This window comes from Diadema antillarum, unplaced genomic scaffold (genome assembly GCF_040938485.1).
Source record: "Diadema antillarum isolate AM-2024a unplaced genomic scaffold, OU_Dant_1.0 seq00001485_RagTag, whole genome shotgun sequence".
Lineage (NCBI taxonomy): Eukaryota > Metazoa > Echinodermata > Echinoidea > Diadematoida > Diadematidae > Diadema > Diadema antillarum.
In genome coordinates this window covers 75,738-92,143 of record NW_027272224.1, presented here as the reverse complement: position 1 = coordinate 92,143, position 16,406 = coordinate 75,738, and the positions used below count along the sequence as shown (strand labels likewise).

General features: G+C 36.5%; 1 protein-coding gene across 4 annotated transcripts in view; it reads left to right on the top strand.

Annotated features, from left to right (window-relative positions):
- The first annotated feature begins 247 nt into the window (after positions 1-247).
- LOC139709983 (uncharacterized) overlaps positions 248-16,406 on the top strand; it is a 75,116-nt gene continuing 58,957 nt past the window's right edge. The window contains exons 1-19 of one of the 4 annotated variants that reach the window (XM_071621931.1): positions 248-410; positions 1,410-1,722; positions 4,097-4,156; positions 4,484-4,605; positions 5,037-5,095; positions 5,496-5,644; positions 5,912-6,025; positions 6,481-6,597; positions 7,204-7,320; positions 7,921-8,037; positions 8,892-9,008; positions 10,106-10,222; positions 11,142-11,258; positions 11,593-11,709; positions 12,837-12,953; positions 13,516-13,631; positions 13,942-14,003; positions 14,697-14,839; positions 16,011-16,127. In XM_071621931.1, the coding sequence (XP_071478032.1) occupies positions 393-410; positions 1,410-1,722; positions 4,097-4,156; positions 4,484-4,605; positions 5,037-5,095; positions 5,496-5,644; positions 5,912-6,025; positions 6,481-6,597; positions 7,204-7,320; positions 7,921-8,037; positions 8,892-9,008; positions 10,106-10,222; positions 11,142-11,258; positions 11,593-11,709; positions 12,837-12,953; positions 13,516-13,631; positions 13,942-14,003; positions 14,697-14,839; positions 16,011-16,127 (2,209 nt within the window). In that variant the 5' untranslated portion in view covers positions 248-392. The remainder of the gene's footprint in view (positions 411-1,409; positions 1,723-4,096; positions 4,157-4,483; positions 4,606-5,036; positions 5,096-5,495; positions 5,645-5,911; positions 6,026-6,480; positions 6,598-7,203; positions 7,321-7,920; positions 8,038-8,891; positions 9,009-10,105; positions 10,223-11,141; positions 11,259-11,592; positions 11,710-12,836; positions 12,954-13,515; positions 13,632-13,941; positions 14,004-14,696; positions 14,840-16,010; positions 16,128-16,406) is intronic. The other 3 variants (XM_071621932.1, XM_071621933.1, XM_071621934.1) reach the window with 3 other exon arrangements.

Below are 16,406 nucleotides of genomic sequence, written 5' to 3'. Positions count from 1 at the left end.
CGTATCTAATTGTTTGGATCCGATCCGATCCGAGTAGCGAAGAATGAATCGAATGGAAACCTTGTACAGGGTTGGGATTCTCCTTCAATATACAGTACAACGTCCTGTTCTGCAAGAAAACTTCACAAGTGCCATATCAATCATACGAATGTGAAAGTCCAACAAACTGATTAAATATTTGTTCTCAAATACGAGACGACGCTGCTCGTTCTCTCGCCTTCTGCTATAAATATGTGCATTTTGGTGCTAACGGTACATATTGATCTCGACGGAGCAGTAGAAACGCGGAAACACACATATCGTCATATTATCATCGCGAATGAGTTCCTGTCTGACTGAAAAACAGATTAACAAAAACCTTTTCAAGAACCTCTGCCACCAAAAGGCAGGCAATGGCCACTGATAATCAGGTAAGCTTTCATTTTTCTTTTGAACGAATTCACTTCTAAGTTGTTCTTGTTGTTGCAGGTAAGTGTCTAAATGTAGTGTATCCGGCGGAGTTCAATGTCATTAAGAGAAGAGTGACAGTCTCAGTAGTAAAGGTACGAATAGTTTCCAGTTGTATGTGGTGTTATATTATTCTGCGCAATTCTTTTTTGTTTTTTCTTTTTTCTTTTGCATATTACCTGACGCAGCAGAGAACTATGGATATGTTTCTTTGTATTCAATGTTTTTACTATGACACCATAATGATTCCCATCATAATTTTCATGATTATGTTCTCTTTTATTTTTTTTAAACGACGGACTAGGTGATACGTAAGTCCAACCATTTTTCACAAGCTTCACAAGTTCTAGCTAATGATATTACGGTACATAATTACTAACATGTAAGCCCTAAAATTTAGCCAACGTTTACTGGTGGTATTAAAAGAGTTTTAGAAGAATATGTCATATAAAATATCAATAATCTCTTAATTTTTCACTTAAAAAAGGGTTCTTTAAATTCACATCAATTCTTATGTCTTAAAGTGTACTTTCATTCATTAATGATGCAACGATGGTTATTTCTTAAACATATAACGTGTATTTGCTTTCGTTTAAACCACCAACGTATACATATATACATAGATCATATTTATAATGTGTGTGATGTTAGTACCGTGATTAAATAAAATGTCCACGTGTTGGCAAGATAAAAAGATAAATAACAAAACTGCAACAAAGTTTCTCAACACTTGAGAAAGGGCGGCGAGACGCTCGAAAATTTGTGTGAAGAAATAAAGCGTTGGTGAATACAGCATGAACTTTGTTGCAGTTTTGTTGCTTATATATATATATATATATATATATATATATATATAATGAACATGCTTATTTTCCCTTGCATGTGGTGAATTACGCTGGAAAACAAATGTGTCATGTATTCCACCTATAACAACTGCACCCACATCTATTTTTTCGTGTTAGAATGGGCGTACAAATCGCGGTTACAACGACTATGGCGACGGTTTCCCATATCGGGTGAATGGCAACAGCGCCGGCGGAGCTGTGTCTTCAGTCGATGGCTCAATCAAGAAATCACGGCACCTCACAGACGATAACGTAGAAGTCGGTTTCCATGGAAATGGACATACTAAAACACCTCGCAAGGACTTCGAGAATGTAGGTGGTGGTGATGGGAAGAAACCACGATGGCTAATTGGAATGATCGCCGCTGCCATGATTCTTGCCGTAGCGGGAATCGTAGCTCTCGGAGTTGGGCTTGGACTAGCATTAAGAGGTGAGCATGCATTATGAGCTGTTGACAATAGTTACTGCATTTAATACATGTTTATAAACATGCAATATGGAAATATGAAATATTAATGGTCAGCATGCAGTTTCCAAAGAGATTTGGATCAAGTATCCTCCTAAATATCAATCTTTATTTTTTTTCCAAATATATACGATTTATTCGAAGAGTAACAGCAGTATCATGAAAATGGTTTAAACGTTTTCCTAAAGCCAAATCTCATACATTCTGCTTTATCTGCGTCCAAGATTACATTACTCGCACTAAGCCATAAAGAAATGCCCTTAACGTCTTGGTTTATACATCTTCGATTTCAACGGGGTCATTGGAAGATGAATACATATATGTGTCATCTGCATAAATGGATGAGTTACAATGTTTGACCGTGTTTGACCATTGATAAGAAACATAAATAATATCGAGACCTGTGGCACCCCATACGTAATTGGTGCAGGAATGTTATCATTTTACTTCAGCTCTTTGCATTCTCCCATTTACATAGTTTGTGAACAACAACTTTCAAATCCGTATAGCATTGACTTTTTTTATTGTTTGATCAACCATCCCTAGAGCCTTTTTTAAAGATCTAGAGTTACAAGCCCAGAAACCAGACCATTGTCCATACTCGACGATGAATTTTCAAAGATATTAAATACAGCTGTGGTAGTGGATTGACTGCGTCGAAACCCCGACTGATTGGAGACAGAATAGAGTAATCAGAGACATGTATTTGGGGACTTGAGTATGAGCAATTCTTTAAGTAAATTAATGTTTAGATATACCGATAAAATGGCAATAGATCAGAATTTTTCAACTCGACAGTAATAGATTCATTATGAATAAGTGGTAAAGGGATATACTATTACGGCGTTGCCAGTTTCAACAAAAACCTCACGGGTCCTCCCGCCAAACCTGTAGCTTTATTTAAAGACATTATCAAGTACAATACGGACATCACCTTGAATCACTTATAAGATCGATATCTTTAGTGGGGGAGGTGGTAGTTCTCATCGGCTTATCTATCGATTGTGCTAAATGATAATCCTCAGCAAATTCATAATTGATAAGTAGTTTTTCTTCTGCTGTGTCTTTTTATATGCCTGTGTGTGTCGCTTGAGATTTCTTGATTCCACGTGTAGGCCTACAAAAAATAATACCAAAAGGATTTTAACAACTCTAATAATAAAAATTGTTTGAACAAAACTGGTGGCAAAACCAAACTATTGTACCAGTACATAAAATGAGTCTGTATGGCTTCCTCGATATTAAAAAAGATATCGAGGGTAGAATAGAGAATACAAGGGAAGTGAGGTCATATGAAATGTGCTCAGCCATATGATATAATACAACAGAATCTGTGTAAACATAGACACACGATGAAGTCTTCTGAAGCAGTTATTGTATTGGGGTGTTTTGGCAAATTTCAACAAATTAGATAAATGGGCAAGTAGACCCGTATTAAAAAAAAGAAAAAGAAAAAGAAAAAGAACGCCTGCCCTTTTCCTCAGCAGGAGGGTTGATATTGTTCTCTGCGACATGAATTTGACGTTGACCCCATGAAGAAGGAATTTCCATTAGAGAATGTTCATTCATTGCAAACATGGCAAACAAGCTGCAGCATGTCGCTTATTGACAGTAGGGGAGTTGTCAGTGACGAATGTACCTTAATCTTATAAAGCTAGACCTTGAGATGTGCGCATATTCGTATATCAAGTGGGTTCAGTAAAAATTCGGTCTGATGCCTGGCCTTTGTGCAATGTCAATAAAACACGAATCAAACCGTGCTCTAGCACAAAAGAAGAAAAGGGCTCTTTGGGAGGACATTACGTCACAGTCAGTTATCAATAACTGGGAAAAAAATCTGATCGTTCGTTTTGGCAATTGCAATTTTTGTGTGAGTTCGGGGCAATAAAGAATTGTTTGAAATTAAGAAAAAGTTAAGGTGCGGACAATGTTCACAATAACATAAATCAGGAAAGTATTCGTCGTATTATAAGAATGTAATGATCATGAAAGGAAACAGTGAAATTTCATTGACAACCATCTTCTGACGTAGTTAAGGTGCTTCCTTTGACGAATAAGATAACAGACCCAGACGTTATGATTGTTTTCTTTTGATTGCTGTTTTATTTAAAACGTATCATTCGCTGGAGTACACTTAGATGCTTTAACCAAGTCTATTGCTTATTTCCTTAGTGTATAACGTGGTGCTGGCTTAATCAATGTGGTGGTGATGACATCTTTCTTTTTTTTTTTTAGTCTATTGTAAACTATTATTTAGCATGCAGGGAAAGTAAAAGTGACATCTTTGTGACATTACATGAAGTTAATCATGCGATTTTATCATCCTTGTTATTAACAGACGCATCCTCACCAGTTGTTATGCCATTTGTGACTACTCGGCCAACAACCACCACCGGTGGTAAGTCCTCAAATAAAACTTCAATAAGAATTATTATTAATCATATAGGTACAAGTAAAATGATATACAATGTATCCGATAATTTCGCCTGTATGTTTGATAGATTCTTTCTTGTATTCACTGAGGTACCACTATCAGGGGCGGATCCAGGAATTCCGTAAAGAGGGGGCGCGTTTACAAAATTAAAGGGGGGCGCAAGCACCCCTCCCCCATTTTTTTCTTTTTATTTCTTTTGTTTCAACAAAAAAAAAATAAGGGGGGGGGGGCGTGCGCCGGTTGCGGTCCTCCCTGGATCCACCACTGACTATTGTTCAACTTTTACCATAGACACGGAAGCGACAACGGCTGTTAATATGACGGTGACGTTCAGTGATCGCACGTTCGACTCTAAATTGAGTGACAAAACTTCGGTCGAGTACCAGGAAACAGAGGAGGAATTCATTGGCGCGGTATGTGGCTGTTTATTTCCTGTTTGGGGGTATAGTGTTCTTTAACAAGGTTTTCTCGGCATAACCATTTTATTCATATGAATATTACTAATTCACTTCGCTATCATGAATATCATCATGCAGATGAGAATGAATGATGTATCTGTTTTTGTTCATACATCTTCTCGATAAACAGGATCATATAGCTAAAGATAGATACATACATACGTACAAACATTATACACTAATACTAAATTTCTCCACTGGATGGGATTGTGTGACAACTGCAAAGAATAATTGTTTGGTAGAGCGAAGAGAGTGGATATATAGCGTTCTCTTTGTAGGTTTTATATGACATAAAATGTTTTTCGTGCGAAAGGCTTTGTTGCTATTATCAGTTATTGTCATTCGCGAAGTTGATGTTTTGAATACTTGTTTATTACTTTTTACAGATTGATGAACAGTATAAGAACGACGCATCGTATCGCGGTGTAGATGTGATTGATATCAGGTTAGTTTGTCATCTGAAAACACTACACAGAGTGAAGGAATAAATCTGTCATTTTCATGTTCACTGCTGATCTCGTCGACTCGACTATAATATATTGATAAAGTCTTTTTTTCTGTTCTATGTTGTATCTTCTATTTATTGAGTAAAAAGAAATAGCTGCGCACCTTTGCTTTCATTCCATTGATAGTAGTTGTTTTCTATATCTCTGCTTTCCATGACCATAATAAAATGGACTGAATGATATCTACTGTAGATTTGGCCATTTCTCCATCATGAGATCACCTTATTATCTCTCGTATGTATGATAGAACTCTCCTCGGCAGCACGTTTTCATTGCAGACAAACAGCAGTATTTACCAATTGTCATTGCATTACTCTTCGCATTGATTTATGCTCACAGAGAGGGCAGCGTCGTCATCTACTTTAGCATAATATTTGTGCGGGAGGAGGACAACAGTGCCCTGACAAGCATTCTTGATAACCTCAATGACAATGTTATGGAAGCAGTAAATCGGATTTCAGATAACGTCACCACTGACATTACAACACGTGAGTATTTACTGATTATTTATATGTGATAAATGATTTGATGCATATATCGGCATTGTATATGCCTCCCTTTGGAACCAGTGGTCTCTCTCTCTCTCTCTCTCTCAAAAAAAATGAAACAAAACGAAACAAAAAACCCTTTGTTTCTCTTATGCCAAATAAAGAGTGCGTGTCTGACTGAATTCATGAACGATATTATATCCTTCAATCGTGATTTATGAGTGCAAAAGCATAACTCGACATGTGCTATTGCTATTCTATTTACAGCATTATGTGACACTGAGCCATGCGCTAACGAGGTGGCGTGTGAAAATACTGATGATCTGTCGACCTTCACATGTACGTGTGAACCTGGCTTTACAGGGAGAGCGTGTGAATCAGGTTGGTGTTCAGTGAAGTAAATGGGAAGAAAGCTTTCTTTTTGTTTTCTCGTATTGTATACGTCATCTGAACTTTCTTATGGGGCTATCATGACAATTTTTGCATTTTTTTTAGGTGAATGAGCTACTACTCCTTGTGTCTCCGAAAGAGATAACCCTTGAATAGTGTTTAATATATATGTGTTTGCTATATTTGCACAACAGAGACTTATTATGCCCTACGAAATTGAATTGATTTGTTTTATTAGCTTCTGATGCAAGGGCGTCTCCATTAACCACTAGAGTACAGAGCTATTTGTTCTCCATTGCACGAACAAATTTTAAGAAACATGGCTTGCATTTGAATTAACGTAGCCCTATACCATTGTATACATTCCCACAATCTGTAGTACAGGTATACGGTATCAAATCTGTCTGCGTCTCGAACTATCACCTCATTTTGCTTTCCCACGACAGACATCAACGAATGCACAGAGACCGAACCATGTGAAAATGAAGGAGAATGCACTAATACGATGGGATCTTTTACATGCACATGTACAGATGGATGGCAAGGGTCGAACTGCGAAACGGGTAGGCTTACATTAGGAAAATAAAAACTTTACTGAGTTTCATTTCCTACTAAATTGGAAGCGATTACGATATGTCAACATGGTCGAAGTGTTCGTCTATAATTCGAATATGAGTGGCAATTTATGAATAAAAACAGATAGGGTTTATGAACATTATCCTACAAACAAAGATGTATGTCTACATCATATGCATCGATTACTCTCGTGTATCATTCCCAAACAAAGAAATACGATTTTGTATGAAAAATTATTATTTTTTCCATGAATGGACAAAAAGCGTCAAGTGCAAAGTACAGCGTTTACAAAGTTACAGAGGTTTCAACCGTTCATACGGCTTGTACCAAGAGTAAAGTGCTGGTAGATGAAACTGAAGGGTATATTTATGAAATATCATACATACAGCAAGTTACGTGATCCGCAATAATGCGAATGTATGACGCGTCCTCTAGTGTCGTCATAATTTCCGCCACATAAAACCAATATAGGTCCTACTTCACCCCTTCCCCTACATACTTATTGACGTCATTTCTGTCTACATATTCCTATCGCTCAGTGTGGACTCATTGACTTTTTATCAAAGAAATGAATGGTCAAATTTATTGTATAGATATCGATGAATGTGACAATGACAACCCGTGTGAAAATGGAGCTACCTGTACGAACACCGAGGGCTCTTACCTCTGTGCGTGCCTGCCTGGTTGGAATGGAAACAACTGTCAAAATGGTAAATCAACATCATTTTGACCAAAACAAAAAAAGGAATAGCCACTAAATAAAGATTGCTTTGCTGATTTTTGTGAGACATATAAATACATACGCTTGTGTGACTTTTTCGGTAAATCGTATAATGTGAATGAGGTTTCGCAGGCAGTATTAGAATATAGGGTCATAATATCCTACAAGATTTGATGTGAAATTTGTGGTTTTTGTATACAAATCAAACTACGAATCATTAATTGGTCGCAGGAACTTTGGTGCAAAATGTAGCGGGAAAGCAGAAACTCTACATTATTTGAGTAAGACTCGATGACTTTGTAGCCTGAAAAAAAAAATGAATGCGAAGTGCTTGCTTTTTTAGAAGGAAATTTGCAAAGGAGAGATGGGGAAGACGTACGATTTTGTTTTATTTAAAAGAAAAGAAAAGAAGTTAGCGCATTGCTATATCCACTCCTATGTGTTTTTCATTGCACGAACAAATTTCAACAAACATGGTTTACACTTGATTTAACCCAGACCTTTACGTTCACGCATACTGTAGTGTACGGTATTAAATTCTACAATTCGTCTTCATCTCAAACTGTCACGATTTGTTTCACCACGACAGACATCAACGAATGCACAGAGGGCGAACCATGTGAAAATGAAGGAGAATGCACAAATACGATGGGATCTTTCACATGCATATGTACAGATGGATGGCAAGGGTCGAACTGTGGAATGGGTATGCTTAATGATAATAAGGAAAAAGAATGTCTGCTGAGTTCAATCCCCAATAAGCGATTATAAGTGGCCAACACAGTCAAAGTGCGTGTCTGATTCAAATATCTTGAACAATGATTGTTGAATGAATAATGATTGGCCGTATACACTATATATCCGACAATAAAAGATAATGAAATATGAACATGATATTGTATGTATACGATATGTATGCATGTATTGATAATTATAGGGTATCATTCTGACATAACCTATCGTTTCGTGTTCTTAAAATAAAATGAAATTTGGAGTGAGGAAATACATTTACCCCGGAAAAAAGCAAAAAAAAAAAAAAGCAAAGGTTGCAACAGAGAGTTCCAGGAGTAAGTGTTGAATCATGAAACTGTAGGACATCTAAATGAATGAACATACATTGCATGTACATTCAGCAAGTTACTTGCTCCTCAGTGATGCAAATGTACGATATAGCCCTCCAATCATGGTTTTGTTTTTGTTTGTTTATTTGTTTGTTCATTTTCCATCTGAGAAGATGGCTGGATAGCCCATATTCAGCTACGTTAAGCTGGTCTTCCATGGGGTCCAGTTGGATATCCTCATATCCGACTTCACCGGGTTTAACACCCTGCTCTTTGCGATGAATGAATGAAGCGGGATCTTTCACGTGCATGAGTTGTTACTCTCTCATACACGGGACCTGCATTTTATGTCCTATCCGAGGTCTTAGTTTCCTCCACGGAAAAAATGCAGAAATCATTTTCAACAAATATATCGATGCAATTTTGATAATCTACTTGCTTTGTGGCACGCATACGGCATTCATAATGAAAGAAAGTAATCTCCAAATTTATTGTGTAGATATCGATGAATGTGACAATGACAACCCGTGTGAAAACGGAGCTACCTGTACGAACACCGATGGCTCATATCTCTGTGCGTGCCTACCTGGTTGGGATGGAGACAAGTGTCAAAACGGTAAAAGAACATTATTTTGACCAAGAAATATTGAAAAAAATTGTGTCTGTGTTTAGCTTTATATAGGCCTATAAATATAATTGTCTTCTTCATTAAAATTACAAAGACATGTATGGTATAATTACATGATTTGAATGAAGTACAGCGGACCCGTCGCCTCGAGGCAACTCAGAGTCGCTTCGTATTTTCTAGACTGGACGGAATGTCAGGAAGATTATGTAGACATAATGATGTTCGAGGGGGTGGGTGAGTTGTGTTTGCGGGTGTTTGTGCGTGCGTGTTTGAAGGTACGTCAGGGGTTACACCATGCATAAATTGGGTATTAATACGATTGGGCATTATTGTCTTCTGTAATCCAGCATGACACGATGATAGGACGAACCCGAGGATGGTTAATAATATCGTTTTCTTTTCGGGCATATATCCTTTGAACTTTCTAACCGTCCGTATAGTGGGACAACTTGTGGAGGTTTTTTTTTTGTGGATATGTGAATGAGTAACTCTTCGTGTCGCCAAAGAGAAAGAGGAATAACCACTAACTAAAAATTTGCTTTGTTGAGTTTTGGGAGACATTGTATACATACGCTTGTGTGACTTTTTCGGTAATTCATATAACGTGACTGAGATTTCGTAGGCAGTATCAGAACATAGGGTCATAATATCCTGCAAGATTTGATGTGAAATTTTTGGTTTCTTACACAAATCAAACTATGAATTATTAAGTGGTCGCAGGAACTGCAATACTTTTGTGCAAAATGAAGCGGGAAAGCATAAACTCTACATTATTTGAGTAAGACTTGATGACTTTGTAGCCTGAAAATAAATGCATGCGAAATGACTTGTTTTTTGAGAAGGAAATTTGTAAAGGAGAGATGGGGAAGACGGACTATTTTGTTTTATCTAAAAGAAAAGAAAAGCAGTTAGCGCATTCCTATATCCACTCTTATGTGTTTTTCATTGCGCTAACAAATTTCAACAAACATGGTTAACACTTGATTTAACCCAGACCTTTACGTTTACGCACACCGTAGTGTACGGTATCAAATTCTACAATTCGTCTTCATCTCAAACTATCACGATTTGTTTCACCACGACAGACATCGACGAATGCACAGAGACCGAACCATGTGAAAATGAAGGAGAATGCACAAATACGATGGGATCTTTCACATGCATATGTACAGATGGATGGCAAGGGTCGAACTGTGGAATGGGTATGCTTAATGATAATAAGGAAAAAGAAGGTCTGCTGAGTTCAATCCCCAATATAAGCGATTATAAGTGGCCACCAGTCAAAGTGCGTGTCTGATTCAAATATCTTGAACAATGATTGTTGAATGAATAATGATTGGCCGTATACACTACATATCCTACAATAAAAGATAATGAAATATGAACATGATATTGTATGTATACGATATGTATGCATGTATTGATAATTATAGGGTATCATTCCGACATAACCTATCGTTTCGTGTTCTTAAAATAAAATGAAATTTGGAGTGAGGAAATACATTTACCCCGGAAAAAAGCAAAAAAAAAAAAAGCAAAAAAAGCAAAGGTTGCAACAGAGAGTTCCAGGAGTAAGTGTTGAATCATGAAACTGTAGGACATCTAAATGAATGAACATACATTGCATGTACATTCAGCAAGTCACTTGCTCCTCAGTGATGCAAATGTACGATATATATATATCGTACATTTGGAGGGCTATGCATGTGGAGGGCTATTGGAGGGTTGTAGCCCTCCAATGTGATTTTGTGTTTGTTTGTTTGTTTGTTTGTTTGTTCATTTTCCACCTGAGAAGATAGCTGGATAGCCCATATTCAGCTACGTTAAGCTGGTCTTCCATGGGGTCCAGTTGGATGTGAGGTGGGACCACTTCACCGGGTTTAACACCCTGCTCTTTTCGATGAATGAATGAAGCGGAATCTTTTATGTGCATGAGTTGTTACTCTCTCATACACGGGACCTGCATTTTATGTCCTATCCGAGGTCTTAGTTTCCTAAACGGAAAAAATGCAGAAATTATTTTCAACAAAATATCAATGCAATTTTGATAATCTACTTGCTTTGTGGCACCCATACGGCATTCATAATCAAAGAAAATTAATCTCCAAATTTATTGTATAGATATCGATGAATGCAACAGTGACAACCCGTGTGAAAATGGAGCGACCTGTACGAACACCAACGGCTCATATATCTGCGCGTGCCCGCCTGGTTGGAATGGAAACAACTGTCAATCCGGTGAATAAAATTAATTTTACATGCAACCACTCCACTCTATGATACAACATCTCTCTGATCGTCGTCTCTTTTCCAAAATATATATTTCCAGGACTCTTTATCAGTGTTAGCTAATAACAAAAGCAATCACAACTGCTTATTTTACATCATTTTCTGGAAAAAAAAAGTGAGGAAATCACTGCATTGGCTTTAACAACGGGAGAAGGTCTGACGACTTACCTGGCATCATGCTAACATCTACAAACTTCCTCATTGTTGGCTTGAATCGTGCCAAACGTCTTCGTGTGATTGTTGTCAAATCATTCTTTTCATGTTCTTTTTCTCTCCCAATTAGATATCGACGAATGTGCTGAGGATGACATATGCTCAAACCGAGGAGAATGCACAAATATGTTTGGATTCTACTCATGTGTTTGCCTAGAGGGATGGCAAGGGACGAACTGTGAATTGGGTATGCAAAAATTGTGAAGCCTTTGTCAATTTCAGGTCTTAAAAAATTCATTCAGAATATTTTTTGCCCTGACTGAATGCGAGTAGTATCTAAAGGCATAATTTACCATTTGCAGATGAAACAAGCACCCAGCATTACAGCTTCAAAATAGTTCTAAAATGTGAATTCGGGATAGAAACAACCAATGTAAAAATTTGAACCGGTGTAATGCTAAGTATTCTTGAATATACAAAAGGTGAACAATAGTTATTAAAAAAATGTTTCCAGACTAAACCGTCTACAGTTACGATTTAATGAGAAAAATAGTGATATCTCCTTATATTTTAGGCTTTATAGCAAAAACTTTATATGGTAGGATGTTTTGTGATACAACTGACCTACACATATGCATCAAAAGTGATATCTTGAACATTTTTTTAAATCACTGCTCCCAATGGTAAACAGGACCTTTAACATTGGCATGTATCTGGTATACAATGTACTTTTGCACTACAGAAAGCAACACAATAAATGTAATTTTAAGTCTTTCCCCACGTAACGTGTAATGGAGGATTTTGTACAGCTCGTTGAAGAGGATGTTGAACACGCGTTCTTGTTCATCTGAGCAAATTACATGCCGTGATTCTGTGATTCTTAATGTAAACAGAACACACTCATACATTTCAATTTGTGTAAAATATTCATATAATATTTCTCTGCGCTTCATGGAAGTTGAACATAACTCCCTGCGATGGTACTGTACTATATACCGCAGAAGGGATAGGGAATGTACATTGTTGACCTCTATAAGATCACATAAATCAAGTATATAATTGCTTCTTTTTCTTCATGTTGTAGTGTGCAAAGAGGGAAGAAATAATATACAAAGACTATGACAACCCCCCCCCCCCAAAAAAAAGATTGAATATATGTATAATTGTATGCTACACGATGTATATCGGAACTTTTAATGTCCTAGAATATTCCTTCTAGAAGTCATTTACGATGCGATGTTTGAAATAAAGTACACATTTCATCGATCTAAATACATAATAATGTAATGACTATAATATCTAACAACATGTGGGGCTGTGCGTGTTACTAACTTCTTATAATTCCGTGTTCACCATTTTATGTTCCCAAAACAGACGTAAATGAGTGTGAAACATTCCAGCCCTGCGAGAATGGTGGGAATTGCAGCAACACGTTTGGTTCGTACATTTGTTCATGCGTGGATGGATATGTAGGGACCAACTGTGAGTTTGGTAAGAAGCAGTTCCCATTTTATTCCACAAAGCCATTACATTCATTTATATACTTATATAAATAGAATAGCCTACTTGTATAATAAGTTTAATTTTAACCACATTTATAACAAAAGCATTTTTTTTTTCATTTGACCATTTTGAAAATAGCAGATAGAATTTCGACCAAAGAAACACTGAGAAAATATCATGCAAATTTGTACGGGTAAAAGAAATACCTTCATACGATTTACTTCGAAATAAATGCACAGGGTAACAACCAATGAAGATGTCACATTAAAATTTGTAGCAGATTGATCGCTTAGCTATTTGTGAACTCCGTTATGTTAAACCTTTCGGGGGAGGGGGGCGGGCGGTTACACATACCTCATTTTGACTGAGGGCAAAGTTGATTTTGCTGTTGTTGTTGTGTAAATACGTAGGCCTATACTAAGTATATTGATTTAACAACAAGGGGACGATAATTTTAGAGCTGTTCTCTCTTTCCTCATATCTTACATATAAAATATAAACATACATTATTGTACTCGAGATGATAAGTCTATGTATGCTGATCCCAAAGATGGAGATGTTCAGAAGATACGGGCAGTCCTAACATTAAATGGAGCTTACACTATTGAGTACACTCAACCAGGCATGACGGAGTACAACACCATCTCAACTCAACTCACGCAAGCAGTAAGTGGCATAGGCCTATATAATGTCTTCAAGATACAATAATTACATGCATTTTATTTCACCACCTCATGTCTGATTCTTTAAACTGGTCCTATTTGAGATTTAGTATTGGCTGTTGTTACAGTATTCAGTCTTCTGTTCAACTTGTTTTCCAGCATTATATCAAGACCTCGATATGTAACTGGACCTATACATTACAATTATTTAAGCTCCCAACGAAGTTGAAAATGTGGAGAATGGAGTTTTTTTTTTCTTTCTCACGAGTAACTTGTATACATATTCATGATATTATTATTATTCATCCTACAAGGTTGACAATGTGATGTCATCCTTCGATTTTGCGTACTTTGGTTCATCAGTGAACACAACTGAGTAAGTAAACAACCCTTTTTTTTCTAAGTGAGCGTGACAGCTTACATTAATACTACCAAAAAAGTACTTGTCAATAAGATTATCGTTAATTCTCTTGTTGCTCTTCTTTGTTGTTTAACTATCCCTTTCTTCTTCTTTTTTTTTTCAAAAAGCGAAAGCCACTTGCAGAAATGGATCATGCAATTTACATTCGAAAAACAGAAAGTAAAACTTAAATGAGAACAAGATAAATCATAAACACACACAAAAAAATAGTCACACCACAGTTTGCACTTCAACTTTAATACCGAAAGTAAAGAACTTAAAATTTCCACCCATATTCACTGGAATTGAATCTAAACATGATGAAAACCTGCGTGCTCACAGAATGCGCGTCTTTGTTTTGGTTTGTCTCAATTTGCTTTGTTTGTTTGTTTTTGTTCCTTCTGTTTATGGGGACCACGATTTGATCATCTGAGAAGCAATAATGAGCATCTCATTGGCAATAAAGATGCAAAAATAAATGTGCAAAGTAACCTTCCTATTCAAAATATTTTCAAATGCAGTATGGGGGTACATTCAAAGGTAACTTAGGCAACCTTAATATTAATATTTTTGAAATTTTAGACCGAAATTGTATTCTCATAGTATACTTTCTGTCTTAAGAATGCTACCATGTGATATTAAACATACATTATACACACACCAAATCAGGCTCGGTAGCTTGATAGCCACCATGGATCTCGACTTCAACGCAACGAACCCGGCAGACAGCACGGCTGTGTATGCCGCTCTCAATGATGCCATTGGTAATAACGCCTACTTCATTGCGCTTGATATTGGCAGTGTTTTTATTGGTGAGTGCTTTCTGAACATTCATTTCATTTCATTTCACACATGCATGTTCACATGCATGTTTTTTTATTTTCATTTCCAATCAAACACAGGTAATACACTTTGACATGATTACATATATTGGAACATTATAATACATATTGGTTCTTAACCCATTCCTTACGGGAACCTGGCAGCCTGTGTATTAAATCTATGGGAATTTCAGAATTCGGCATGGAACGGGTTAAAAGAACTTCATGGAAATGGAAATTGAGGGGCTGCTAAAAAGCGAACTTGTAGATTGCAGTCCCCTCACTTACGTTACATTACTACAATACATTGATATGACTTTATAACACAATACAACGATACATGTACCGTACAAGCTAATCATTAAAAGTATACAGTTTTCATTCAATCAAATCGGATGGTTACATGAAGTACAGTGTATACGCTTTCACATGTATACACATACACATAGACATACACATACACATACACATTGAGAACATGCAACTTTATTCAGAGATAGTAATTCGTCTACATAATCAAGAAACATTAGAAAAACGGTAAAATAATCGTTATGCGAACAGGTTGCCCAAAACATACTTTGTCAAAGACCTCAGGATGAAAACGACTGGCTTTCCCATAAGATATGTGAGGAAGTAGATCTACATGATATGTTGTAATGAATTCAGGATACTATTCCGAAAAATGTATTGTTCTTTTTTGTCGAAAATAAAATGTATTTTGGCCTAAAAATCATATCCACGAATTGAACAAAAGGTAATAGATATGGGCGATACAGGCCCTATACCCTTATGTAAATAACAAAAATTATAACAATTTATACGACTTGTACCAAGGGTATTTTAGGGAATGATGAAAGTGAAGGACATCCAATATTAAAGACATTATATATATATGTATATATATATATATACAGCAAGTTACTTGTTCTTCAGTAATGCAACTGTGTGATGTGGTCAATGTGGTCTAATCTGGTCATAATTTCCTGTACATAAACAGTAATACCAAACTCATAGGTTGCAAACATACTATCATATCTAATCTTTTGCAACTGAATGATAAATTGCTGTACATCGACGTGAATAATGTCATATCTGATCAAATACATCAAATACTGCAGTAAACATTGGTAAATGTAACTTTTCGATTTTTTTTTAATTCAAGATTTGGATGAATGCGACAGTCTTAACCAATGTGAAAATGGTGCGACCTGTACGAACACCAACGGCTCATATATCTGTGCGTGCCCGCCTGGTTGGGATGGAAATGACTGTCAAAATGGTAATGGAGCGTTATTGCGACTAGGATGAATAATGTGAAACAAATTAACTCTCTGTTTAACATTCCTTTTGCCAAACTTAACAACAGTTAGCGTATTTATATGGGCAACAAAAATGCAAGTATGTTAAGGATTGTATGAAATCTAAAGTGACTGTCCAATATTCTAAAGTGACCTCCAATATTTCTTCCAAATTTTTATTGAATAGTAATGTTTATGCTTATAACACCCGTCGAGCTAATGATTATCATTCATGTCATGTAAGAACAAATATTTCTAAG